Source organism: Equus asinus, chromosome 10 (assembly GCF_041296235.1).
Source record: "Equus asinus isolate D_3611 breed Donkey chromosome 10, EquAss-T2T_v2, whole genome shotgun sequence".
Lineage (NCBI taxonomy): Eukaryota > Metazoa > Chordata > Mammalia > Perissodactyla > Equidae > Equus > Equus asinus.
The window spans coordinates 32,926,990-32,954,810 of NC_091799.1; the positions used below are offsets into that span (position 1 = coordinate 32,926,990).

The window sequence follows — 27,821 nt, forward strand, 5'->3', positions numbered from 1 at the left end:
TTTTGGTAAATGTTCTTGCATAACATGCACTGTGGACATATACTCAATTTATAAACGTGGTATTGGCTTACATGCCTCACTCTGTTCCTTGGTATTTCGGGCTGCACTGTGTTTGTAGGATTCATCCAGATTGTTGCATGTACATCTAGCCCAGTGCTTCTGATTGCTGCATGATACCTCACAGGGTGCATCCACCACATTTTACCCATACGCGCTGTTACAGGCTGGAACGTGTTCCCCCCAAGTTTATATGCCAAAGTCCCGACCCCAGTACCTCAGAAGGTAATCATGTTTGGAGATAGGACCTTTAAAGAGATAATTAAGGTTAAAGGAGGTCATACGAGTGGGCTCTAGTCCATGCGACTGTATTTGGAGACAGGACAGTCAAAGAGATGATTAAATTCCACTGAGACTGTTAGGAGAGCCCCTAATTCAATGTGACTGGTGTCCTTCTAGAAGAGAGAGAGAGACACCAGGCACGTGCGTGCACAGAGAAAAGACCACGTGAGGATACAGAAAGAAGGCAGCCATCAGCAAGCCAAGGAGAAGGGCTCAGGAGACACCAGCCGGCCAACACTTTGATCTGGGACTTCCAGCCTCCATAACCATGAGAAAATTAATTTCTATTGTTTAAGCCCCCCAGTCTATGGTATTTTCTTAGGCAGCCCTAGCAATCTAATATACTCTGTCTCAGAGACACTCAGACTTCTTTCAACATTTTTTTTTTTTTTTGAGGAAGATTAGCCCTGAGCTAACATCTGCTGCCAATCCTCCTCTATTTTGCTGAGGAAGACTGGCCTTGAGCTAACATCCAGGCCCATCTTCCTCTACTTTTTATACGTGGGACGCCTACCACAGCATGGCTTTTGCCAAGCGGTGCCATGTGTGCACCCGGGATCCTAACCGGCGAACACTGGGGCGCCAAGAAGCAGAAAGTACAAACTTAACCGCTGCGCCACTGGGCCAGCCCCTCAATGTTTTTTTTTTTTGAAACCAACAAACAACTTTTCCTGCAAAACTGACAATACTGTACAGCTAACAACTGATTATTACTTGACACTATCTTATAGGGAAAACTGAGAAGCCTATCTCTTAGAGTTCGGAGTCTTTCACTCAGTGCGTTAATTGAAAGTCTGGCAAAGAGAAAAGAGGAATCCTATCCCCCATGACACATGATTTGTTTAGGTCACACAGGCCTCAGCTTTTCAGTCTTTAATTGGTCAGAGACTGGTTTAGAGATGGTCCAATCAATGAGAGGTAGAGGACTTTTGCTAGGAATTTGGGAGCATGGATATTTTTCTCTCTTTTAGGATAGTAGAGTTGCTGCAGCCATTCTGTCACCATGAGGGATTATGCTGATGCCATGGAAAGCAGTGTGTACGGATGAAATATGACAGGTCTTGATTCAGACCCACCCTGAAGCCCATCCTATTTCTGGACTTTGCAGTCACATGAGCCAATAAATGTCCCTTATTTTTTAGGCCTGTATGAATTACTGTAACTTGCAAGACAAAAATATCCTAAATGATACAGGTAGGTGCAAGGGTACCAAATGTGAATGAAGTCAGATCTCAGCCCTTGGGCAGGGGTGGGAGCATAAGTTCATTTGCACTCAAAAGATTGGCAAAAAGAGAACACAGCAAAAACATCAGTCCTGATGTTGGCTTTAGCTAACAGAAACTGTCATACGTTGATGATAGGAATGTAAATTGCTACAATATTTTTGGAAAGTAATCTGGCAATATAATAGGTTTAACCTTATGAAATTGCTATTTCTTTAGGTCAAAGTGGTTGAATATCAACAGTTTCATATGATTCAACCTAATACATTAAAAACACGTATTCTTTGACCTAACAATCTCACTTTTGGAAATCTAGCCTATGGGAATAAAAGCATTAGAAAGTAAAGCTCTCCACACAGGGACACATCGCTGCACTGTTGATACTGAGAAAGGAAAACAAAACTAGAGACGTCCTCAACATTGAGGAATCAATTATCATGCACCAAAATTATTCAACATTACCCTAACACTTTTTTTTCTTGCTTTTTGCTCCCCCAATCCCCCCAGTACATAGTTGTGTATTTTTTCAGTTGTGGGTCCTTCCAGTTGTGGCATGTGGGATGCCGCCTCAACGTGGCTCGATGAGCAGCGCCGTGTCCGTGCCCAGGATCGTAACTAGCGAAATCCCGGGCCGCTGAAGCGGAGCGGGGGAACTTTACGACCCGGCCACTGGCCAGCCGGCCCCCAGAACTATTTAAGTAACAAGTTCTATCTGTCTCGTGGAGAAATGTCCATGATGTTAAATCAGGAAAAAAGGTGCAGAGTACCATCCCATTGTTGGTACTCTGATTCCATTTTTGTAAAAACGGGGAAAAAAGCCCTTCTATATGTATGTCTGAATGATTGTGCAGAAGGGAGTGGACGGGTAAACACTACACCGACGACTTTGGTCACTGAAGGAGGGGGTAATGGAGGAAATGAAGGGGACGTTTTCAAGTTCTTTAAACATCTTCGCGTTGCTTCATTACTTACATTACACAATTGACAAGGATTACGCTAGGAGTTGGAGACCGTGTCAGGTGCCTGGGACTGACTTAGGGCCAGTGGGGAGGTCAAAAGATTGTTACTGAGAGCTGGTGTTTATTAACTCATTTTATTCTTCAAAAGACATTTAATTTTCATAAAGCAGTATTCTTATCCCCATCTTGCAGATGAGTGAACTGAGGTAGGAAGAGATCACGTAACTCACTCAAAACTGCACCACTAGGAAGTGGGGGACGCAGGCTTCGAACCAGGGTAGTCTAAAACCAGCACCTCCGCTTTGCACACAACCCCTCCCGGAGACCACCTCTCCTCCCGAGCCGGGAAGGCCGTGCCAAGGGCGGGATGTGGCAAGGCTGGGACGGCGGGAGGCGCCTCAGCTGCAGGAGCGCTCACTCCCACCTGGGAAAGTCTGAGAAGGACTTACAGAAGAGGCGACGTTTGAAGTGGCTCGTGAAAGGAAAAGAGGTGTTCACCAGTGAGAGCGGGGACGGGCGGACAGGGGGCCAGCACCCGGGCACGGGGGTGGAGGCGCGGACGCCGGACGAACTGCCCGGCAAAGGAGGAGCCCGGGACCAAAGGCAGCCTTGAACCAGAGCCGGGCAGCGGCCCTGGCTTTGGCTCTTCCCTGCCTGGGCGGTGAGCCACCGCTAGTACTCCCACGCAGCATCTTTCCGCCACGTTCCCAGTGAGGACGCTGGTGCAGGGTCCGTACCGCCCCGGCGAGGCTCCGATGGGGGCTTTTACTACCGGAAGCACCTTGTACACACACGCACACACACACTCCTCCGACCCTGGTTTTCCCTCTGTGACCGCTCGGGGTCCGGGCAGCTCCGCCCCCGGGGAAGCCGCACCCTCAGCGGCAGGAAATAAATCTCCGCCCCTGGCACTGTGCTGCGCAATTCCAGCCGCTTTCTCTAGCTGGTGGGTTCCACGAACTCTTGTAAGTAAACATCCCCAACCCCACCAGTCTTTCCCGCTGAGTTTCCAGACTCCCCTCTTGCGGAGCGCGTGCGCGTTCCTCTCCCTCTCCATGGGCTGAATACCGTCTGGGTCTTGCACTGGAGGAAACTTGGAAGCAGGTGTCCCGATTCATGCCTGCCGGGCCCTGCAGGTTCTTGGAGAGATCGGAGACGGGTGCTGGAGGGAAGAGCGTGGCCTGGCTGCATTTCGGCCGCATGACAGGGCTGCCTGCACCGGGGAGGCGGCTAAGCCACGGAACTTGCGGGACTGCAAAACTGGGACAAGTAGGGAAGGAGAAGAAAGTCGGGGTCTGAATTCGGTTAAAGGGCACGGAGGCGGGCGGGGCGAGGAGGCGGGAGCTGGGGGCGAGTGTGCCTGCGCCAGACACCGCACCTGGCCCCCGTCCTCTGATGGGGGGGGGGGGGGCCGCTCCCTGAACAGCGCCTGCTTCTGCGGCGACCCCCTTTCATGGGGGCTTCTGGACTTGTGGCGAGTTCAGAATTCGCAGCGGCTTACCTTTTTGGGAAAAGAGACAAGAAGGAACAGCGTGGCTGCGGATCGGACCGCCCCTGACTGTTCCCTTGCAAAGCAGAAGTGCCCATTCCAAGTTATAATTATTCCTCTTACCTGCCTCTGGTCCCTGGACAGAGTAAAATCGCCGGCGCCTGCGGTCGTGTTTGCAGCCTCTTAGCTCGTGGGGAAGGCACAGCTCCCATGTGATGCGGGGAAGATCAGTCCCAGCAAAATGTGCTGACCCAGACAAATGTGCTCAGGGCAGCCGGAATCATCCGGTCTTGGTTCTATGTGGGAGTAAGGTCAAGCTCAAACAAATCCTTGATTTCCGCTCTGGTGCCAAAGAAGACTCGTGCCTGGAATGGGGTAGAGCAGCAGCGCTCCCCTGGTGGTATTCAGGTGTTCCTGAGACTGCCTTAGAACGCGCCTGAAAGATGTGCGTGGTCTTCTATTCGACTCTTTGTGTTTAACGCTTTTTCTTAGGATTTGCTTCACGTGAAGAGAGAAACGAAATATTTGCACGCCAGGTTGCTGTTTAGTTCCCTCCAGAAACCCTAGCGGTGGCTGGGAAGCATTTCTATATCGGTTCACATTTTCCTTGGTCTTGGAGATTTCTGAGGAAGCCTCAGTTTTCTCTTCTGCACACTGCACACCAGCAATGATAATAATGCCTATCGTATAGTGAAGTTATGAGGATAAAATCAAAGGATGCATATGAAATGCTTAACACAGCAACAGAAACACACCGAATACAAAATAAATGTGATTGATGTTCAATGATAATGATGAGAAGTAGATGATGGGTAGACACTGCTCTCTGTTTTCAGTCCCGTATGGCCTCCACTAGGGAGCCATAATAATCCAGTCACTTCACGGCAGTTGACTACCTGTTTACTGTGTTCTAGAAGCTTCAGGATGGTTCATGCTAAGACCTGGATCCTGAAGAAGCACTTTGAAGGCAGCCCTACTAATAGTAACTTTGAGTTGAAGACAGTTGAACTCCCACCCTTAAAAAATGGAGGTAAGTCATACTCATAAGATTTGAGTTGGAAGAGACTGTATCAGTTAGATTTTGCTGCATAACAAGCTACCCCCAAATTTAATGACTTTGATCAATCATTTATTAGTTCACAATTCTGTGGATTGGCAGTTTGGACTGGGTTAAGTTGATGGTTCTTCTGTAGCTCTCACCTGGGCTCAATAGTTAATCTAGGATGGGCATCACTTACATGTCTAGTGGTTGGCAGACTTTCTACTGAGATGCATGTCTCAGTTCTCCTCTATGTGGCCTTTCTAGCAAGCTAGTTTGAGCTTTGTTTCCACAGTGGTCTCATGGATATGGAGCAGCAGGAACTGGCAAGTCCAATGTGCAAGCACTTTTCAAGCTCCTGCTTGTATCATGTTTGCTAATATGTCATGTCAAAGCAAGTCACATAGCCAAGCCCAGATTCAAGGGGTGACAAATAGACTTCTTGATGGAAGGAGTGGCAAAGAGGCCCGCACACAGGGATGGGAGGTATTTGTGGCCATTTTGCAATCTGCCGCAAAGACGTTTTCAAGATTGTCTGTGTGAAGCCTGGATGTCATGCTGGGGGATCCCTCTGCTTTTCTTGGTTATTGAAACTCATGCTTGGGTGCAGTTCTTCATGATTTTCACCAGACCACGGGGAGGGTTTCCCCTCTGTCCTGGTAGCCCGATGATGACAATGGGGTAAGCACTGCCTAGCAGCTGTGCACAGCTCAGAATATCCCTGTGAGCAGACAAGGAGGGAAAACCCCTCATTCGTCACTGAGGAGCCTCCCATCCACTTCGGGGAGATGGGGGGACAAGATAAACCTAAAGAAATCTAAGGGAGAGAAATAGCAACACACCCCATAACATGTTTGGAGATTAGCTTTGTAGAGCACATTATAAGGGGTATCTGTAAGGGGTGTTTACAGGTAGGTAAGCTTTGAGAAAAGGGCATGCAATCAAGAAGCATGGCAGTTATGGGCCCCATCTAAGTTGAGGTAGCCAGGACTTGGATTCAAAATTTCAGAGAATGCATGCATCAGAGTCACTCCAGCAAAATGCGTGTATTTTTTAATACTAACTGGGGCTTGTGATGAAACATTATGTGAGCACTGTAACATAGTAGTTACAAATGTGGCCCTGGGCAAGTTACTTAACCTAAGCTTAAATAAAATGGAAAGGATAATTGTTGAGAATATCATATGGCATAATCCATGTAAAGCATGGAGTGAGTGCTGAGTAAATAATAATAATAATAATGTAATATTATTGTTATTAACTAGGATAAGCCAAAAATGAGAGCCCTTCTTGTCTCTTCAATAGAAAGTACAAACAAAAGGGCAATCCTGAAGCAGAAGGATTGCCTGTGTTTATTTAGAATGCCAAAGACAAGGCACCAGGCCCTCAGTTTCTAATTGCCTGTTGAATGCTTTATTTTGTAGAGGTCTTGCTGGAAGCTTTGTTCCTCACCGTGGATCCTTACATGAGGTATTATTTTCCTCCTAAAAATTCTTATGTTGTGTTTTGGACCCTATTTTGAAGTAGTCAGTCTTTTAAAATATCCGTCTGATTCAAAACACTCATTTCTCCCATTTTGGTATCAGTGATGGGATTCATGGATGCTCATCTCTTGCAGGCAAAGGTCTGAGAAGCTTGGGGGGGAACTCCCCTCACCCCTTTATTTTACAACCATCTCCTATCTTAATGTGCACAATTTGCCTCTCATTGCTCACCAGAATTGCTTCCCAAAAAAGTAAAAGAAAAAAGAAGCCAAACTCCAATGTGTCCACTTCACTACTGGCAAATATTTGGGTAGAGGAAGATGCTAAGACCAGAAGTAGATTTTCTTGCCTTCCGTTTACCTGTATCCTTTTAATTTAGGTAATATGCAGTTGACTCAAATGTGTGTATTCAGTAAACAAGGGGAGGGAAGAAAAGCTTTCATGGGCCACTAATTTCTCAGTAATTTTTTGCCTAGGTAAATAATATAGCCATCGTTCTTTTAAATCATTTTTTTTTCATAACTGATTGCTAGATTCAAATCTAAAGTGAAAAATATGTTTTAAAATGTTAACTAGCATTTCTTTTTGTGTGGCTAGTGTTTTGGGTAACAAGTACCCAGCAGTGTCTGGGTTATGTTCTTAAAGTCACTGGTAGCAGCTCATCCACAATGAGCATGATGGAAAGATTCTCATGTTCATTTTATAGAAAAGTCCTCTCAGAATGCTTCTTTGGGGTTACAGAGCAGAACTATAACAGCCTTCCTCCCACATTTCACCAGTTGTTCTGCCCTCCTGTGTCTGGTTTTGTTTCTGTGCACACTTCCCCAGCAGTTTTCTATTTGGTTCGAAACTCAAGACCGTTTTTCCCAGATGCTATTATGTATTAAGAATGGAATTTTGTTTTTTGCTTTTTGTTTTTCAGAATAGCGGCAACAAAATTGAAGGAGGGTGATGTGATGATGGGGCAACAAGTGGCCAGGTAGTTATTTCCATTTGTTCCAGTGCTTGGAAAATATGTCTTCCGTTTACCTCCTGCTGGGCCTGCTCTCTGTCCATTGCTCCTACAATTTCTTCAGCTCACGTGGTTCACTCACTGTCAGACCTTGGAAATAACTTGGGAAGTCTGACCCCTTCCTGACTAATTCAGGGAGGGAAGGGTGTGAAATTGTCATCATGTCAACTTCATTTTGCTATCCTTACTTTTAATTACTAAAAAAATTGTATTCATCCAGGTCATGATTATGGTAAAAATTCAAATAAAATAAAAATTTATATCTTGGAAACTGAAAGTTCCTCCATCATCTGAACCTTGGAGATGACTGTTGTTAATGTATTATTATTTCAAAAGTTGTTCAGTACGCATACTAATATGTATAATTTTTAATGGGATTAAATGCCCTTCAGCAAATTGCTTTTTCTCGCTTACTATGTGATGGATATCTTTGGTTGACAGTATATAATTATACTACCTACCTTTTAATGGCTGCAGATTATTTCATTCTTATCTGCCATTTAATTAATCTACTTCTGATAACAACTGTTTCCAATTTTTTTCTACTACGAATAGTTCTGCAAAGACTATGTATGCATCTATCTGCGTGTCTCTGTGTATTCTTTGCCCACTTGGATGAATGTTTCTTTACATTGAATTCTCAGAAGTATAAATTCTAGGTCAAAGAAGATGCACATTTTTTTTTAACTTTTTATTGAGATTATGATAGTTTACAACCTTGTGAAATTTCAGTGGTACATTATGGTTTGTCAGTCGTGTAGGTAAGATGCACATTTTTTAATGTGAAAAGATGATGATAAATTGCTCTTCAGAAAGATTGTATGGGTATCCACTCCCACCAGTAGGGTATTAAAGAACCTGTTTCTCTCATACCTATATGCCCATTGCTTACCATCAATCTTGGAAATCTGAGATGAATATGTTGATACTTCATGCTTAGTTTAATTTGAATTTCTTTCATTATTAGTGGTGTTCACATTCTTTTTGTAAATTCATTAGCAGTTTTCTTCTCTGAATTAGCTGTTTATGTGCCTTGCCTTTTTCCTTTAGGTCTTTTCATCTTTTATATTGATTTGTAAAAGCTCCTTGTGTGTTAGGAATATTAGTGTTGCCAATATTTGGGTCTTTGTTTATCTTTCTCCTGTGCCCAATCCTAATTTAAAGTTTTTATGTGATAAAATTATTAATATTAGTAATTATGACATCTTGGTTTCATTACATGATAAGAAAGGCATTCTCCCCTCCAAAATGGCTAAAATATTTATTCATGTTTCCTTCTAGTATTTTATACTGTAATTTTTACATTTAAATCTTGGAGTCATTTAATTTTTATTTTGGAATAAGGACTGAAGTGTTTATGTCCAACTGACTAGCTAGTTATAATACCATTTAGTGAAATCTTATTTGAATTTTTATTGGGATTTTGATGACTTTATAGATTCATTTAGAGTGAACTGATTTCTTTACAATGTTTTTCTCCAAGCACAAGGTATATCTCTCCACTTACCCATTTTTGTCTTATGGGCCATTACCAATTTTCTTTGTATAGGCCTTACACATTTCTTGCTAAGAATCAAAGAAATGAGCATATATTTATGTTTGCTGAGTTGGCAAAGTTTTATTTTTTTAAAGATAATACCTTGTGATGCAAATTTTGTGATACAATCATACATTAAGGGTGGAGGCAGAAGTTGGCATAATCTTCTAGAAAGGAATGTGGCAATATGCAGCCAGAGTTACGAATGTTTTAATATCCTTTGACCTAGTAATTCCATTTATAGAACTATTACCTAAAGAAATAATAAATTCATATTTATGAATATTAATTGAAGTATAATTTACACTAGGAAAAATACTGGAAATAACCTAAATGTCTAATAATAGGGGAATAATGTAAATTCATTACAGTTTTTGAAGGATTCTTACCAACATGGAAAAAAAGTATAACTTATATAGACTAGTATAATGTTGAGAGAGAAAAATAAGGTTACAAAACACATAAAATTACTTTGATTATGTAAATACATATAATTTAGACTTAAAAATATATCAAGATTGCCATAAAATACACCAAAATATTAGCAGTTATCTTTGTATTGTGGTATTAGAACTGCTATTTTTATTTTATATGTTTTTAATTTGCTAAAATAAATGTGTGTTATATAACTTTATGGTCTGGAGGAAGACAGTAAAAAAAGGTAAGAGTGGGAGATGATGGAAGAAAGAATCAGCAAATGAGACAGAAAAGGAGCAGCTTAGAAAAAGGGGGAAGCAAAAAGCCTGGAGAAATCAGTATGCTGGAAACCAGTGGGGAAGAGTTTTGGGTGACCCACGGGGTTGAGTACAATAGAAAGGTAAAGTCAGATAATGAATGATGCTGGTACACTAGATTTTGCACCAGGGGGTGGTTGTGACCTTAGTAGACTAGTGGGGGTGGAAGACAGGTTGCATTGGGTCATCAAGTGAAGAAGTTTGGCTGTAAAAGGAAGAAGAGAGAAGGAGGAGATGGTTCCTTTATTTACTGAGGGAAAGGGATAGTCAAGAGGAAAATGTTAAAGATTCAGAGAGAGGAAGATGGTCCCTGAGGAACTGAAGAGGCTGGTATTCAGGGTACCTTGAGCCAGAAGATGAACACCTCTTGATTAGAGAAAAGTGAATGAGAATAGGGACAAATGCTGGACCAATTGACAGAATTCTTCTCTGTTGGCTCATATATTTTCTCAAGGAGAAGGAGATACCAATGGCTAAGAATTAAGATGGAGAGATGCAGTGCGGTACTCAATCATGGACTGTCAACTTCAATGCCGTTTTGTGTACATTAACCATACACCATCCTGACTCCCTTGAAAGGGAAGAGGGTTCGCATGTCTCAATGTGCTTTATCTTTCAGAGTTGTGGAAAGTCAAAACTCAGCCTTTCCAACAGGAACTATTGTACTGGCCCATTCAGGCTGGACAATGCATTCCATTTCTGATGGAAAAGCACTGGAAAAGCTGCCTACAGGTTGGCCAGACACGTTACCACTGTCTTTGGCTCTGGGAACAGTTGGCATGCCAGGGTGAGTTTCGTGGGTATATTTCATTTGTTTGAATGCCTGACATTCTGGTTTTCCAAAATGGTTTGTCCAGAACTTGGTCAACAAGAAGAGACATCAGATATTATAGGCTCAGGGGCTGATTAGAGAAGATGGTGGGACTAGGAAGGGAAGAAGAGTAGACTACGGTTGGCCTTGGCACTAAAGGAAAATTAGGTCACACACCCTCAGGTACAAAAAGAAAGTGCCCGTGAGAAGCAGCATGCGGCACGATCCCTCTCAAGTAGCTGGTAAATAGCAACAGAAAGGAACCAGCTCCTCTTCTCGATGGAAAGGGCTTGGCTTCACTCCTCACTCATCTCTGTCTCCATTTGAGAGTTTAAAATGAGAAAGAGAGTTGACTACTTTGACCTTTCTATACGTCCCTCATTCCTCATCTTTGCCTATTCACATCTGCGTTTCCTGAGGTGTAAGGGGATCTGAAGTTTAAATAACTGAGATGAGTCACAAGTTCAGTCACTCAGCTTGGCACAGTAAAATACTCAAGAGTCTCTTGGCCTTATCCCTCAGGAAGACTCGTGGTCAGTTCCTGCTGTGTCTGCTCTCCAGCTCCCAGCTGCACTTTGGACCTCAAGTTTCCTTTTATGTCCTGGAGAAGCAAGGTTGATTGAATTCCTTTTGGAGTCCCCAAAACTTTCCTAGCCTAGAATTCATTTATTTCTTTTCTTTCTCTAAGTTGTGTGATCTTTTTATTCCTTCCTTCCTTCTTCCCATTCTCCTTTTCCCTTTCTTTTTCCCACTTTGAAAGACTTCTAAACAATGAGATGGAAACATACACCCCAAACAATCAGCCTCTAGCAAACACCAGTACCATACACCCCAAGTTCATATTGCACAGAATCTGAACTCCTCAGAATTGCCACAGCCAAGAGACAACATTGTGAAATTAGAGGATACTTAACACCGTCTTACATTCAATTAGTGAGCACTAAGCAGTCTTACAGCACTTCCTGGTCTTTCCTGCCTGCCTGTACCCTCTCAATGAGAGGTCTCCCTCCCACTCTGTTGTCCCATCGCTCTCTGTAAATTGTGAGCCAAGTGTAGGAGCATGGGCATGAACGTAGACATGAGGAAACCTCGGAGCAAGTCTCCTGTGACTTAGGTGGGGAGAAAATAGTTTGTAAAATATTAGATTTGAATCCTGTAACAGAGGGTAATTTATTCATTTGTGTGTATATTTCTCACTCATCTCTTCCGAGCCCCTAAGGACAGTACTCCCACTCCAAACCATCAGCTTTACACCATTGAGTGGTTTCCCAGTGACTGAGGGGAGGAGTTTTGCCATGTTACTAGCCTCCAACAACACACCACCCATCCTTTGAGAATTCCTGCCGTTATGAGCCACTTACCAATGGGATGGGTCAACCCTTCAAGAATGCTGGAACTTCTGCTATAGACTTTGAAAGAAGTTGAACCTTGAAACCTAGGGTGTCTTTCAGCTGTTCAGACTCCAAAGATTTAATGTTCCCCCCAAAGTATTGCATTCTTTCCTTCACCAGGGACCTCTGCTTTCTCAGTTAAGCTCAAAGAGTTCACGTGTTTTGCTCTCCAACCTGTTGATTCTATCAAGTTCCACTTAGTCCAAAGTGTACCTTTAATTTTCCCTCTAGGATTTCTTTACCATTGGCTTCTCCATCTTAACTCTATTTTATTTTTAAAAAGAGGTAATGTTTGGGAAAGGTCTTGTGTATCTTAGTTCATTATGTCTAATTAAAAGCTGACTCTGGAAATATCTAGAAGGGAGATTGAGGGAGAAGGGATACTGGTTATTGTGGGTGGAAGGACACAATCAGAAAGTGTACCTTCTGCTTCTCTTTTGGAGTTAGGTTAACTTGCCTAGCACACTCTGGTATCAGCATTCATTAAGGTGCTGGTTCTCAGTTGCTTGTATTCATGAGAATCACCTAGAGTCTCATTAAAATTCGGATTTGTGCATCCTAGTATTTCTGAATCAGTGGGTCTGAGGTGGGGCCTAGGAATCTAAGTTTTTAATAAAACTTCAGGTGATTCTGACGCAGGTGGTGCTCCATCCATCTTTTGAAAAAAACTGCGTTAAGGGAATATTCAATACTTGGCTCCTCAGAAAAGGTGCTGTCTGTGCCTTTCACCGCCTTCCCATCAATGCCCAACTCTAATGGGCCCCCAAATATAGTCAGAGGCTGAGGAAGCTTAAGTTATGCCAACATGTAGTTTCTGTTTTATATAGAAATAACTTTACACGACGTTGTCTGAATTTTTACAAGTGGCTTGCTAATCGCCATAATGGATATAGATTTCATGGGCTCGGACTCAGGAGTGCAAAAATGTAACTTAAAATTTTTCTACTACTGTACTTCATTTCTATCTCAAGCCCTCATCTCGACTGGCAGAGTAAATAAAACCTCAGTTAAACGCAGTGATTTCTCAGATCTTTTCAGGTTTAAAACTCGGAATTTCCTTTTTCTTCCCTCTAGGGTTCATGTAAAAGCTCCGAGGGGTAACATAAATTCAGTGTCAGAAGAAAGGGGACGACTTCTTGATCTTGATCTTAGTCTTATGCTGGTCTTCTCAAAGTGTGACTTTCCCCACTGAGTCCTCAGCCACACCCCCTTCCAGCCTGGCAGTCCACTGCGGTGTGGTGCTTTCTTCACCGAGTCCCCATCAGCACTGTCTGAGCTGCATCTTTGCAGGCCTGGGAGTTCTTTCGCTGCAGGTTAACTTCGACCTCTCACTTGGGGTGAGATGGGGAAATTTCAAGAGTTCTTCCATACCTTTGGAGCCATGGAAAACTCAAGGTGTTTCTCTCTGACCCTCTCATGCCTGGATACCTCATACATTATACCTGCTCTGTGGCTCTGGCACCCTGATGACGTGGAGGCTTTCCCCATGAAGCTCGCCATCTCCCTAGGACTTAAATGGGAATGAGGCACAAGTTCTCTATTCTTGGATCCCTAAAATTTAGGGAGAAACCTATCTTCTTTTGCCCCTGAGACTTGGCCTGGGGTAGCCCCTTTCCAGCCAACTCTCCATCCCTCCCTAGTTCCCACCATCTTTATTCCTATCTAGGGGTAGGGAAAGAGGAGGTGGACTATTAGTGGTTGGCAATATTCATTTCCTATATTTTCTGTCTTTTACCTGGACCCATGGCACTGGGCTACTGAGAAGGCCTTCAGGGTATATCTGAATGATTTATAGGGGAAAGCTATAAATGTATCCACATGTCCTTAATTTTCTTCCCTCAGCCTAACAGCCTACTTTGGCCTACTTGAAATCTGTGGTGTGAAGGGTGGAGAAACAGTGATGGTTAATGCAGCAGCGGGAGCAGTGGGCTCTGTTGTGGGACAGATAGCTAAGCTGAAGGTAAGTGTCTTCCTCCAGTAACAAACATGTACCGGCACCCACAGTGTGCGCTGGAAATGCCACAGTGAACACAGCAGACCTTCCGTAGCCTCAGAGAGTTTACTCTAGTGGATCTTGTTTAGAAGTCGGAGACTGGGAATGATTGAGAAATGGGGAGAATGAGGAAAATGGTCTAGCAAACATGACCTGAACATTATTTGATAACATTGCAGGTATCAAGCCAGAAATGGCCTCTGTCTAGAGTAGTGAGATTGGAAGCAGTAACTATTTTCAGAGTTCTTACTGCACATTTCTTGCTACAGCTTAATCTCCTTCCTTCATGATTACCACCAACCATAGAAGGAGGGACTTGAGATCAGCCAAAGAGAGTCATCACCCACATGGCCCCACTACAAAGGCTGTTGCAGTCAGCCCAGAGCAGTGGGGCCATGGCTTGGGAACTAACCCCTGGGAGGTACCCAGGGCACAGAAAAGTTGGCTCTGATTTGGGCAGGTGCCTGTGCTGAAGAGATCTGATCTGATGGTGAGGGTACACGGCAGCAGGCAGCTCACACATGGGCAGGACGTATCACATAGTGGCAGTCTGGTTTGGCTGATCTTTTGCCAGAGGCTGGGATGCAGGATTCAGGACGAAGTTCCTAGGAAAAGAGTTAGGAGGAATACAGATGAGTACAGGGCTACAACCAACAGCCAAGGCTTCGGGCTGGTCTCCAGTGCTACTGGGAACTTGGAATACAAATAAGAGATGAGGCTACCATAGAGGCTGCAGGGAGAATTTATTTCAATAAGTAAATTAATACATAGGAATAGATGTTGAATTTTATCAAATGCCATTTCAGCATTTATAAGTTAACTTTGCAGTTAATGAATTACATTAGTTTTCCATTCTAGCATTCCTGGAGTAAGCTTTATTTACCTATGGTATATTATGGATTTATCCCTTTGGATTTGATAACAATTTAAATGGAATTTTTGCATCTATATTCATAGGCGAGTTTGGTTTAAAGTTTTTTGTTCTGAACTCACCCAGTGTTTGGCTTTGGGTTATGCTAGACTTACAAAATGAATTAGTAATATTTCCAAGATTGAAATTTTAAATGTTTTATTAAAACTAGAAGTGATTTTTATTTCAAAAGTTTGATAGGACTTACCCTTAAACCTATTCTTTTAGAAACTCCACTGGAGACTGCCATGATAAGAAGTTTGTGCTTACTCCTTAAAGCAGTGATGTGATTAGTTTTGCATGTTAGAGAAATCCCTTTGACCTTGCTAGGAGAATAGTTTCTAGGGACACAATACTAGAAACAAGATGTCCAATTAGGAGGCTCTTAGAATAATTCAGATGAAAATTGTCATGCACTGACAGTGGAGTGTGGAGATCAGAGCCAGGATTTTAAAATATACAGTAGAAAAGAATAAAATCTGCTTTGGGGCTGGCCCCATGGCCTAGTGGTTAAGTTTGGCACATTCCACTTCGGTGGCCCAGGTTCAGTTCCCGGATACAGACTTACACCACTCATCAGCAGCCATGCTGTAGCAGCATTCCACATACAAAATAGAGGAAGTTGGCACAGATGTTAGCTCAGGGCAAATCTTCCTCAAGCAAAAAGAGGAAGATTGGCAATAAATGTTAACTCAGGGAGAATCTTCCTCAGCAAAAAATAAATAAATAAAACCTGCTTGAGGGTATTATACCAATGAAATAAGTCAGACTGAGAAAGACACATACTGTATGATTTCACTCATGTGGAATCTAAAAAGAAACAAAACAAACAAATGAGACAAAATGAACTCATAGATACAGAGAACAGATTGGTGGTTACCAGAGGGGAAAGCGGTTCAGGGTGGGCGAACTGGGTGAAAGGGGTCAAGTGTGTGGTGATGGATGGTAACTAGAGCTTTGGTGATCATTTTGTAGTGTATACAGATATCAAATTATGCAGATGTACACCTGAAACTTCTACAATGTTATATACCAATTTGACCTCAGTAAAAAAATTAAAAAAGAATAAAACCTGGTGATTGGATGTGGATAGTGAGAGAAAGGAAAGCATCTCCTATGACCCACATTTTTCAGGTTTGGATAACTGGGTGGTATCATTTACTACAACAGAGAATAGAAGAGGAATAAGAAGTAAGAAGCAAGGAAAGTACATTCCATTTTAGACACACTGATTATCAGGTCCCTCAGGCGATCCAAGTGACGACTCTCATAGGTTATTGGAAATACTAATTGGGAACTCAGGAGAGAGGCATGGCTGGAGTTAACAGATGAGGGAATCGTCTGCATGAAGGTGACAGTGAGGTCGTAAGAGTAAATGAGATCATCCTATGTGAGCATAAGGTTAGAAGGAAAACAGGACAAAGGATGGAGCTTTTGCAAAATTTTTTCTTGGATCATGTACGAATGGAAAAAGTATCTGGCAGCCATTGTTTGCAGATACATGCATGAACCCAAAGGTCTCTCCCCAATTGAAAGTGCACGGTGGCTCACATTCTGGTCTTCACAATACATTCAGAGCTTTCAATAATATCAGACCTTTCTGAAGAGCTGCTTTCTATGTACCAATACAATCTCTAGTCTCCTCCTGAAAGTGTTTTTCAGAAGGCTCTCCAGTTCCTCTATGATTAGGCAGCATCTAGTCCAATGCTTTAGGCCAAATCAAAGAATAAGGGGACAGTTACCAGGAGGGCTGTCTGATATGAGAGTTCCAGAACTGAGCCAAAATTATAGTCAAGAACCACTGCACCCACAGATAGCACACAAGTCATTGCAAGGGAAGAGAAGCCCAAAACTAAAGTAAGAGTCCAATGAATAGGTTGTCAAGCCAGCAGGTTGAAACGAACTATAAACCACACAAACATAGGAGAGATCTATTGGGTATTCAAAGGAAGGTGAAGTTATGGTTGGGTTGTAGGCTAGTTCAGGGACTAATTTCACCTCTGGGGCCTGTTGACCCATTATGGTATCCTCCTATATGTGGTTCAGCACCCAGGAGGGTGTTCCTGGGGAACCTGACCATTCTAGACTAGGAGGGTGGAGTTGGTCCATGCATGTGGCTTATAAATGGTTTCCATTTTTCTCCTCATTTAGGGCTGCAAAGTTGTTGGAGCAGCAGGGTCTGACGAAAAGGTTGCCTACCTTAAAAAGATTGGATTTGATGTTGCCTTTAACTACAAGAAAGTCGAGTCTTTGGAAGAAACTTTGAAAAAAGCCTCTCCTGATGGATATGATTGTTATTTTGATAACGTAAGTACAAATTGTACTTAATATCTGATTTACTAACAAAGTACTCTAAAAGGAATATACTTCTGGCGTTTCCATCTAAAATATATGAAGAGGGGCCGGCCGCATGGCTGAGTGGTTAAGTTCGCGCGCTCCGCTTCGGCAGCCCAGGGTTTCACTGGTTCGGATCCTGGGCACAGACATGGCACAGCTCATCAGGCCACGCTGAGGTGGTGTCCCACATGGGACAACTGGAGGGACCCACAACTAAAATATACAACTATGTATTGGAGGGATTTGGGGAGAAAAAGCAGAAAAAGAAAATAAAAAATAAATAAATAAAATATATGAAGAAAGTGCATATGTCTTTTTTAAAAAAAGTTTTATTGAATTAATTCACTCATTTAAAGTATAGAATTCAATGGTTTTTTGTATAGTCACAGAATTGTACAACCATCACTCCAACCAATTTTAGAACATTTTCATCATCCCCAAAAGAAATGCTGTACTCCTTAGCAGTCACTCCCCACTTCCCCCAGAAGTGGTCTTTTGTGACTAGCTTCTTACACTCAGCTTGTTTTCTAGGTTCATCTATGTTGTAGAATGTATCAATACTTCATTCCTTTTTATGGTCAAATAATGTTCCATTGTATGGATATATCACTTTTTATTTATCCATTCATCAGTTGGTGGGCATTGGAGTCATTTATACTTCTTGGCTATTGTGTATAATGCTGCTATGAACATTCATGTACAAGTTTTTGTGTGGACATGTGTTTTCATCTCTCTTGGGTATACACCTACAAGTGGAATTGCTGGGTCATATGTAACTCTGTATTTAACATTTTGAGCAACTGCCAAACTGTTTTGCAGTTCCTCAAGATATTATTTGACATTCTCACCAGCAATGTATGAGAATTCCAATTTCCCCACATCCTCACCAACACTTACTATCTGTTTTCTTTTTTTTTTTTTAAGATTTTTACTTTTCCTTCTTCTTTCCAAAGCTCCCCAGTACATAGTTGTATACTTTTAGTTGTGGGTCCTTCTAGTTGTGGCATGTGGGAAGCTGCCTCAGCATGGTCTGATGAGTAGTGCCATGTCTGCGCCCAGGATCCGAACCGGGGAAACCCTGAGCCACTGAAGTGGAGCGCGCGAACTTAACCACTCGGCCACAGGGCCGGCCCCATGTTGTTTTCATTATGGCTATCCTAGAGGGTTTGAAGTGATGTATCATCGTGGTTTTGATTTGCATTTCCCTAATGGCTAATGATATTGAGCATCTTTTCATGTGCTTATTGGCCATTTGTATGTCTTCTTTGAAGAAATGTCTATTCAAATTCTTTGCCCATTTTTCAACTGGGTAATTTGTTGAGCTATAAGAGTTTTTTTTTTTCTCTCTCTTTTCTTCTTTTCCCCAAAGCCCCCCACTACATAGTTGTATATTCTAGTTGTAGGTCCTTCTAGTTCTGCCACGTGGGATGCCACCCAGCATGGCCTGATGAGCAGTGCTAGGTCTGTGCTCAGGATCCAAACCAGTGAAACCCTGGGCTGCTGAAGCGCAGCGCGGAAACTTAACCACTCAGCCACGGGGCGGCCCCACGAGTTCTTTATATATTCTGCATACAAGTCCCTTATCAGATATAGTCAATTCTCAGTATTCCTGGTAGTTACATTCTATAAAGTTACCACAAACACTGAACCATTGCTCCTAGGGCAAGTATGTATATATATATGCACATATTTCACATAGATTACAATCTTAAATCCTAAAAACCACTCCTCCTGGTAACTTCTATTTTCTTTATTTAACAAAATAGAAAATGAAGTTCAGAAGTGTTAAGTAATTTGCCTGAGGCGCCCCACTAACTAATCCTCCCAGAGCTGGGATTCATACCCCATCCAACTGGCCCCAAAGTGGAAGCTTCTTGAACCACTCTGCACTGCCCCCTACTGGTAATCTCTGTATGAGAGCTTCACAAAGAAGGCAGAGCCATGGCTTTGTCTGACCTTGGCTGAGAACTTTGTGTCTATTTCACTGCTCTGTGCATGTCTGCAAATGACCAAGGAGAGCTCTGTGAATACTGATTTGGGGGTCATAAATAAATTTTAGCAAGTAGTCCAATTTGCAAATATGGAATACACTAATAACGAGGATCAACTGTATATGGTCTGCAAATATTTTCTCCTATTCTGTGAGTTGTCTTTCACTTTCTTGATGGTGTCCTTTGGAGCACAAAAGTTTTAAATTTTGATGAAGTCCAATTTGTTTTCTCTTTTGTTGCTTGGGCTTTTGGGTCATGTCTAAGAAGGCTATGCCTAACCCAAGGTCACAAAGATTTAGTCCTGTGTTTTCTTCTAAGAGTTTTATAGTTTTAGCTCTTACATTTGGGTCTATGGTGCATTTTAATTGTTGTGCACAGTGTAAGGGAGGGGTGCAATTTCATTCTTTTCCATATGGATATCCATTTGTTCTGCAATATTTGTCAAAAAGACTATTTTTTTCTCCTATTGAATTGTCTTGGCACTCTTGTTGAAAATCAGTTGACTGTAAATGTAAGGGTTTATTTTTGGACTCTCAATTCAGTTCTATTGATCTACATTTCTGTTCTCACACTGTCTTGATGAATATAGCTTTGTAGTCAGTTTTTGAAATTGGAAAATGTGTCCTGTAATTTTGTTCTTTAAATGCCTCTTGAGTATTTTTCCATACTTTTAGATAAGGCAGTGAGATTACTGAATTGATCAGAGAACCCCAAAATATAACAAAGTAAAATTTATAAGTTATATAATGTATGTCCCTCCAGTCAAATGGAAATACTCAGTTTCTAAGATCTTTCTCCAAATGCAATTTTCTGCTCTGTTGTGCTAATTAGTGGTGTTGCTGCTAAAACACTTATTGTGAAATGATAATTGTCACTTAATGATTCTCCTGAATCTTCTACTGTTATATTATTTACGGTTTGTATTTTCGGTTCTTTTTTGCTGAGGAAGAGTCACCCTGAGGTAACATCTATTGCCAATCTTCCTTTTTTTGTATGTGAGCTGCCACGACAGCATGGCCACCGACAGACAAGTGGTGTAGGTCCATGCCCGGGAACCGAACCTAGGCTGCCAAAATGGAGTGTGCCAAACTTAACCACTAGCCACGGGGCTAAAGTGTTTTTGGTTTTTTTGGCTTGTCTGTTTAGGTAGGTGGAGTGTTTTCAAACACTGTTATCTGCCAGATGAAGAAATTCGGAAGAATTGCCATATGTGGGGCCATCTCTACATATAACCGTACTGGCGAACTTCCCCCAGGTAATGAGCACATGCACATGGTCACAGATGTGGGAAGACTGGACAAGGAGAAGATTTGCAGATAGGGTATAGGCCAATGACTATCAAGATATTTAAAAGATTTCCTGATATTCTTGATGAAATAGTATTTATTAAAATAATAATATATAATGTTGTATATTTGTGCTAAATCATCTTATATTAGATTTTGATACAGAGAAATAACAGGATCTGAAAATATGGAAGAAACACTTACAGTTATTAAAAGTTTTAGTTTTTTACTTATTGTTTTCGGCAATGTTGTAAAAGACAGCCATGATTTGATTAAGAAACAGAACACCTTGGTCTGGCTGGTTCTTCAGGATATTTGGGATATTGCTGGCGGTGTGGGGGATGGGTAGAAGGTGACCATGTGGGTGAAGGAAAAAACAGGCTGCCGTTGCCTTCAGACAGTCGTGGGCAGTGCTTCCTAGGGCAGCAGGGCCTCTGGGCCTCACCAAACTGACAATTTCCACTAAAAAAGAAAGGAGTGTGCATTTCCCCTCCATTCCTTGATTGTCCTTCTTTTGTTTCTCCCGTGCCCTGCCGTTCCCTCCATCCCCCCTCCTCCCCTCTCCTTTGCCAAGACCACCCCTTCCCACCTCCACAACCACAGACGCCCAAAAGCAGCACCAACTAGAGAACTATATTCATTAAACCCCAGTCCTCTGAGAGAGGTTGCACAGGCCTCTTAATTTACAAATGGGGAGATGAATGGCTGAGAGGACCAGAGACTCTTCAAATCCTAATAGCGACAAACCCAAAACAAAGACAGGTCTTCCAAACTCCTCATACAGAGTCCTTTTCTGCTACAATTCTGTGCAGAAATTGTAGCTGTTGGTGAGACAACAGATTTACCTGTGATCCAAAAAGGGGAGAAGGAAGAACAAAAAGGGAATCTTCCAGTTTATCATCAGGATCTAGGCAACCATAAACAAATTGGTTATTCATCCTGTGATGGGCTTGACTCACGGGAATGAAACCTTCTAGCCCTCCCACAGTTGCACCGAGACAGGTGGGTGAGGGTGGAAGGGGCTGAAGGAAGGACGACTTGTAGATCCCCTCTTGGGCTGTGAAAAATCCAAGACGCTACCTTCTCCCAGAAGAAAACTCCAGACGCACTTGGCAATCTTACTGTTAGGAACTCTTTTTCCCTATATTTTTCTAATTGATGCTAAGCTAGAATCATGGGAAATCTTTTGCCTGCCAATTGAGCAAAGCTCCAGGATACATTTTCTTGACTGCAGTCCAGTTAGGTAGAGCCAAATATTTTGGCTATAGTAACTTGATCCGGTCTTTTTAACAATTAGTCTTTGGAAGTTCAGCTGCTCAGATAGGTCTTTGAGATATCAGCTGGCCATGTCCATCCCATTGTAATCAGATGGGATTCTGCCCTGGCTCTGATCTCCAGAAATGCTAACATATTTCACTGGTAGGGTAGCTCAGAGGCAAGTAATTATTTCCCCAACCTTAATGCCACGTTTGTTTTTTGCTCTCAGTAAAGAAACCCGCACTCCCATCAGGGTGGACAAGCTCAGAAACAATCCTGCCTCCTCCTCCAAGAGGAGGAAATGAGGATTCAATCCTTAGCCCCAAAAGCAAAGAGAGATATGGTTGGTGTGGGTTGTCTGAAGAAGCACTCTTTCTGGAAGACCAATCTAGCATTTAGATGTGTCACTCTCTTATGTCACTCACGTCCCACTTATCTTGCCTCAGTTTCTATTGGTTCAGGACCAAAAGAAGCCCCACTTTTCTGACTGCTAATGTTACTTTTTTTTTTTTAAGATTTTATTTTTCCTCTTTCTTTCAAAGCCCCCTGGTACATAGTTGTGTATTTTTTAGTTGTGGGTCCTTCTAGTTGTGTTATGTGGGATGCTGCCTCAGCATGGCTTGATGAGCAGTGCCACGTCCACGCCCAGGATTCGAACCGGCAAAACCCTGGGCCACCAAAGCAGAGTGCACAAACTTAACCACTCGGCCATGGGGCCAGCCCCCACAGGCTAACTCTTGATATCCTGAAATGGCGAGGGCCGGAGCAGGTGTGGGAGTTGCTGAGCCTCTTGATCTCTTCTCTCTTACTGGCTCTTAGGCCAGGGGTGCACGATAGTTTTGCATCTGCTTTGAGAACAGAACAGAAGGGAAATAAGGGAAAGAGGGATGCAGAAAAGTCAGGTTTATGCCATAGAGCGACTGCTTTAAACCATAAAGAAGAACATGCGAAGTATTGGGAATATCAGGGTATTCATCCTTGAGTAGCACAGAACCATTTTCACATGTTCAGACCTCTTTCTCTTCCACAGAACTGTTTGGGAAGTTTCTGGTGGGCTTTGCTTCTGGCTCATGAGGGATGAACATTCCCTGGCTGCCCGGTCAGTGCAAGGACTCTGAGCGTGTGTTAGTTTCCTATTGCTGTTCTAACAAATTACCACCAGTTTAGTGGCTTAAAACAACACAGATTTGGCGCCGGCCCCGTGGCCGAGTGGTTAAGTTCCTGCGTTCTGCTGCAGGTGGCCAGTGCTTCGGCGGTTCGAATCCTGGGCGGGGACATGGCACTGCTCATCAGGCCACGCTGAGGCGGCATCCCACATGCCACAACTAGAAGGACCCACAGCTAAGAATATACAACTATGTACCGGGGGGCCTGGGGAGAAAAAGGAAAAAAATAAAAAATCTTTAAAAAAAAAAAAGAAAAAAACAACACAGATTTATTGACTTACTCTTCTGGAGGTCAAAAATCTAGAATTGAGCGGCAGGGCTGTGTTGTTTCTGAAGACTCAACAGGAGAGTCTCTTTTCTTACCTTTTCCAGCTTCTAGAGGCTGCCTGCATTCCTTGGCTCATGGCCCCCTCCTCCATCTTCAAAGCCAGCAGTATAAGATCTTCAACTCTCTCTCTCTCTCTCTATGCTCTCTACTTCCATCATCATATACTTTTTCGTGACTGACTTTTCTGCATCCCTCTTTCCCTTACAAGGACTTTTGTGATTATATTGGGCCCACCTGTATAATACAGAACAATCTCCCCATCTAAAGGTTCTTAACTTAATCCTATCCGCAAAGTCCCTTTTGCCATGTAAGGTAAGATACTCACAGGTTCTGGGAATTAGGGCATGGACATCTTTGGGGGCCATTATTCTGCCTACCACAGAGTGCGTGTTGATTTGTGGGCAGCCCCATGGATCAGAAAAGAGTGGAGGAAATGGAAAAGGAGGCACTAGGAGGACAGGGACGCGACTTGCACTGCTCATGTTTTCACCATGGCTACCACCCTGGACCCTGTTGCCCAAATGTGCTCTCCTCTTCACAGGCCCACCCCCAGAGAATATGATCTATCAGCAACTCCGCATGGAAGGGTTCATCGTCACCACCTGGCAAGGAGAAGTCCGCGAGAAGGCTCTGAAAGACTTGCTGAAATGGGTCTTGGAGGTAAGGGGCTCCCGAGCCACTCCCTGCAATTGCGCACGAGATCTTATTCCCTTTTGATGCTGTTGACTCCATTTCCACTGCAAGTACAGGGCCATCTCACTGCGCCCGTTATAACAAAATTCCTGCAAGTGTCTACACTTACTGTCTGCAGTTCCTCTCTTCCCACTCTTTCTTAAACCCACATAGCAGGCTTTTGCACTGTTGCCATGCCACCAAAATTGCTTTTCTCAAGGTCGCCGATGTCCCTCCCATTGTGAACTCCAGTGGTCAATTCTTAGCCTCACTTGGCTGTGGGGAGCATCTGACAGAGGTGATCACTGTCTCTTTGGTACACTTTGGTTTTCCTCACTGGTTGGTCCTCGTCAGACTCCTCTGCCAGCTTCTTTTCTTCTCTCCAGGTTCCTAACAGAGTGTCCCAAGGCATGGTCACTGGGCCTGTTTCTTCTCTATTCACTTGCTCTCTAGCCCTTAGTTGGCCCATCCAGGCTCTTGGCTTTAAATGTCACTAGTATGCTGACAGCTCCTAACTGTCTCCAGCCCGGCCCTCTGTTCTGAGCTCTGGACTGCTCAACAGCCGCACTTGGATGTGTAATACGCATCTCCGACTTAGCATGTCAAAAACTAAATATGTCTTCATCTTTCCTGCCAAACTGGCTTCATATACAGACCTCACCATCTCAGTTATGGCAACTCTACCCTTCTAGTTGCTCAATCCAAAAACCTTGACACCATCTTTGATTCCTTTCTTTCTCTCATAGCCATGTCTCATTGGTCAGGAAGTTCTGTGCCTCAACTTTCAAAATACATATGGAATCTGACCACTTCTCCCACCTCCATGGTTACCACCCTGCTCTGGGCCACTGTCTCGTCTTGCCTGGATGTTGCAGTGGCCTCTGTCTGGCTTCCCACCTCTGCGCTTCTGCAGACAATTCCCAACACATAGCATAAATCAAACCTTGTCATTCTTATGCTCAAAACCCTGCAAATCTCCCTGTTTCACTTAGAGTAGATCCAAAGTGCTTATAATAACCTTCACTGCTATCCACGATCTGGCCCCCGTTACCTCTCTAATTTCATTTCTTAGTGTTCACCCCCTTTCTCACTCTGCCCAATCCCTCCTCCCACCCGCCACCCCCACTGTGGCTGCCTTAGTTCTCTCACCTCCTTTAATCTTTGCTAAAAAAGTGCCTTCTGAAGGAGGCAACTTTTTAAATGATCCTTTTTTTTACATTTGCAACCCCCCCTTCATTCTTGATCCTCCTTACTTTAATTTATAGAAATTATCATCTTTTAACATAATATATACCACAATTCACTTATTTATTATATCTATCACCCATCACCCTCCCATGAGAATGTAACCTCCCCGAGGGCAGCAATGTTTTCTGACATGTCCCCACCCAGAACAGTGTCTGAATCAATGTGGGCACTAGATGAATATCGTTGAATGAATGAATGTTAGAGGGGCATCTGTTTGTGCGGTGACTCTTCCAGGTGTTTACAGCCATGGCTTTAGATCAGAGGAGGAAGCCAACCCTTTTCTCCTGCGTTGTGATCTTTTTCCCACCTCACACCATGTAGAGTTTCAGTCAGCAGAAATCTGAATAACCAAAGTGCATTATTTTAGTTTCAGAGGGGAAAAGTGGTATCACACTTCCTAATTCCTGGCTTTATGATCATTTCCCAATTCAAAGAAATAGATTGCTCCACTGGCAGGCACTGGAGCTTGGCATTTTTCCCAGTCTAACACTTGGAGTGCTGGATTTGTGCTGGATTTGGAGAGCTGGGAAGAGCTGAATGGTTTTTAAGTTCCCAGTGTGTAGCCTCTTTGTCCCTGTTGGTGAAATCGAATCTAGACCCTCTGTGACCACAGCTGACAACAAGAAACCACTGGGCTGGTGTCCCTACTGCTTCCTTCTGACAAAGTGAACCTAATTATAATTTTGTTTTAAGTAACTAGTGAGCCACTCTAATTTCTCTCTCATCTGCTTTTTTTTTCCTCATCCCTCCCTTTTTTAAATACACTTTTTATTTTAGAATAGTTTTAAATTTACAGAAAAATTAGATGGTAAAGAGTTCCTATACCCTGTGTTCTATACTCTAATTTTTCATATTATTAACATTTTATATTTTCATGCTCTGCTTTGACCTTTAAACTGGGTTATAGCTTTTGACACTTTCCAGGTTCTTTGCCTCTTCAAGAGTACGAATGAGCTGGGGCTTTCGAGTGAGGGATTCAAATCCCAGCTTCCCTACTTACTAGTTGAGTGACCTCAAGCAAATAGTCCCTCCATAAATCCATAATGGTACCAAACCATCACTGGGAAACGTTAGGAAAAAATGGTATCAGGTAACACAGGTCTCCACATAAGACTCCTTCAAAAGAACAAACTTGAAAATGTGAATTAGTTCCACTTAGCAGACTGTGCCTTGTGGGAGAAAGAGAAATGAAAAGCCTTCCTCTCTGAATGAGCCCTTCCCTCCCATGCTCTTAAATGAATGTTAAACACGTGTTGAAAGAATCTTGGCTTGAAGGGAGGAGCAATGATTAGACTGCAAGGGTATTTACATTTCCTGAACGGGCTCTGCCTCTTCAGTGGTCAAATGGAGGCAACGGTGCTACCTCATTGGGCTACTGGAAGGATTAAAAGAGATAATAAATACCCTGGAAGGATACCCCTTTCTTCCTCGACTTCCACCTCTTCTAAGATCATTACTTTTATTAACCTTTTCCACACAATTTACTTAGAAATTGCTTAATCACTTTCCCTTGTGACATTTCTCCTATTGTTATACTGTGATCTGACGCCTATTATTAAATCCTTCTTGTGTGTACTTTGTAATGTTACGTACACTGTGTGTGTGACTGTGCCCCCAAAATGACTATAAGCTCACGGAGGACAGGGCTACCATCTTACAGTTCCAAGTGTCCCATGATGTACCTGATAAATTTGTTGCGAGGATGAGAAGAGTGTATCATGCAGAATATGTAATTAATCTATTATATTTGTTGTTGTTTTAATACAGGGTAAAATCCAGTACCATGAACACATCACTGAAGGATTTGAAAACATGCCAGCTGCATTTATGGGAATGCTGAAAGGAGAAAATTTGGGGAAAGCAATAGTGAAGGCATAAAAAAGTGGCATATCAGGGGCCAGCCCTGTGGCTGAGTGGTTAAGTTCGGGTGCTCTGCTTTGGCGGCCCAGGGTTTCGCTGGTTCGGATCCTGGGCGTGGAACTAGGACCACTCATCAAGCCATGCTGAGGTGGCACCCCACAAAGAACTAGAAGGACCTACAACTAAGATATATACCTATGTACTGGGGGGCTTTGGGGAGAAGGAAAAAAAAAGATTGGCAACAGATGTTTGCTCAGGGCCAATCTTAAGAAAAAAAAAGGCACATGGAATCTGGAGATTATTTGGATGATTAATTTCTTTTTAACCATTTTGTAAAAACATATACTGCTAGGGGAAAGGGGGTTGGGGGGAGGGCACTAGGGGTGAAGTGGTGTACCTACAACATGACTAATAATGATGTACAACTGTAATTTCACAAGGTTGTTAACTTTCATAACCTTAATAAAAAAATGTATACTGCCTTCAGTATGTAAGAAATAGTAATTGTAATGAGTTTGATCAACCTAATAAAATACATTTAAGTGGTATGTAATTAGCAACAGAGAATTAAAATTTCCTAGGGAACAACAGCCAGTCACCTCACTGTCTCCTACAGCTCCTTCTGGGTTATGGTAGAAAATAATGGCTTTGGGGTCCAAAAGTTTACTGTCTCTGTGACCTTGGACTTATGATTTTTCCTCTATAAACTGAAGATAGTAACATCTGCCTCATACCCATATTATACATTTATTTAA

At 42.8% G+C, this 27,821-nt stretch overlaps 1 protein-coding gene across 4 annotated transcripts; it reads left to right on the forward strand.

Annotated features, from left to right (window-relative positions):
* Positions 1–3,224: 3,224 nt before the first annotated feature.
* PTGR1 (prostaglandin reductase 1) lies at positions 3,225–27,614 on the forward strand. Of its 4 annotated transcripts, none has more exons than XM_014834491.3 (10): positions 3,225–3,486; positions 4,928–5,040; positions 6,474–6,519; positions 7,456–7,512; positions 10,436–10,603; positions 13,861–13,978; positions 17,073–17,228; positions 20,396–20,504; positions 23,828–23,946; positions 26,974–27,614. In XM_014834491.3, exons 2-10 carry the CDS (start codon positions 4,935–4,937, stop codon positions 27,082–27,084), a joined length of 990 nt encoding a protein of 329 aa, XP_014689977.1. In that variant the 5' UTR covers positions 3,225–3,486; positions 4,928–4,934; the 3' UTR covers positions 27,085–27,614. The 4 variants fall into 4 exon arrangements, with proteins under 4 accessions (XP_014689977.1, XP_014689976.1, XP_070375103.1 ...); XM_014834490.3 differs by having other exon boundaries at positions 3,347–3,486; positions 4,925–5,040; XM_070519002.1 differs by lacking the exon at positions 3,225–3,486 and adding an exon at positions 3,654–3,790 and having other exon boundaries at positions 4,925–5,040.
* Positions 27,615–27,821: the final 207 nt, after the last annotated feature.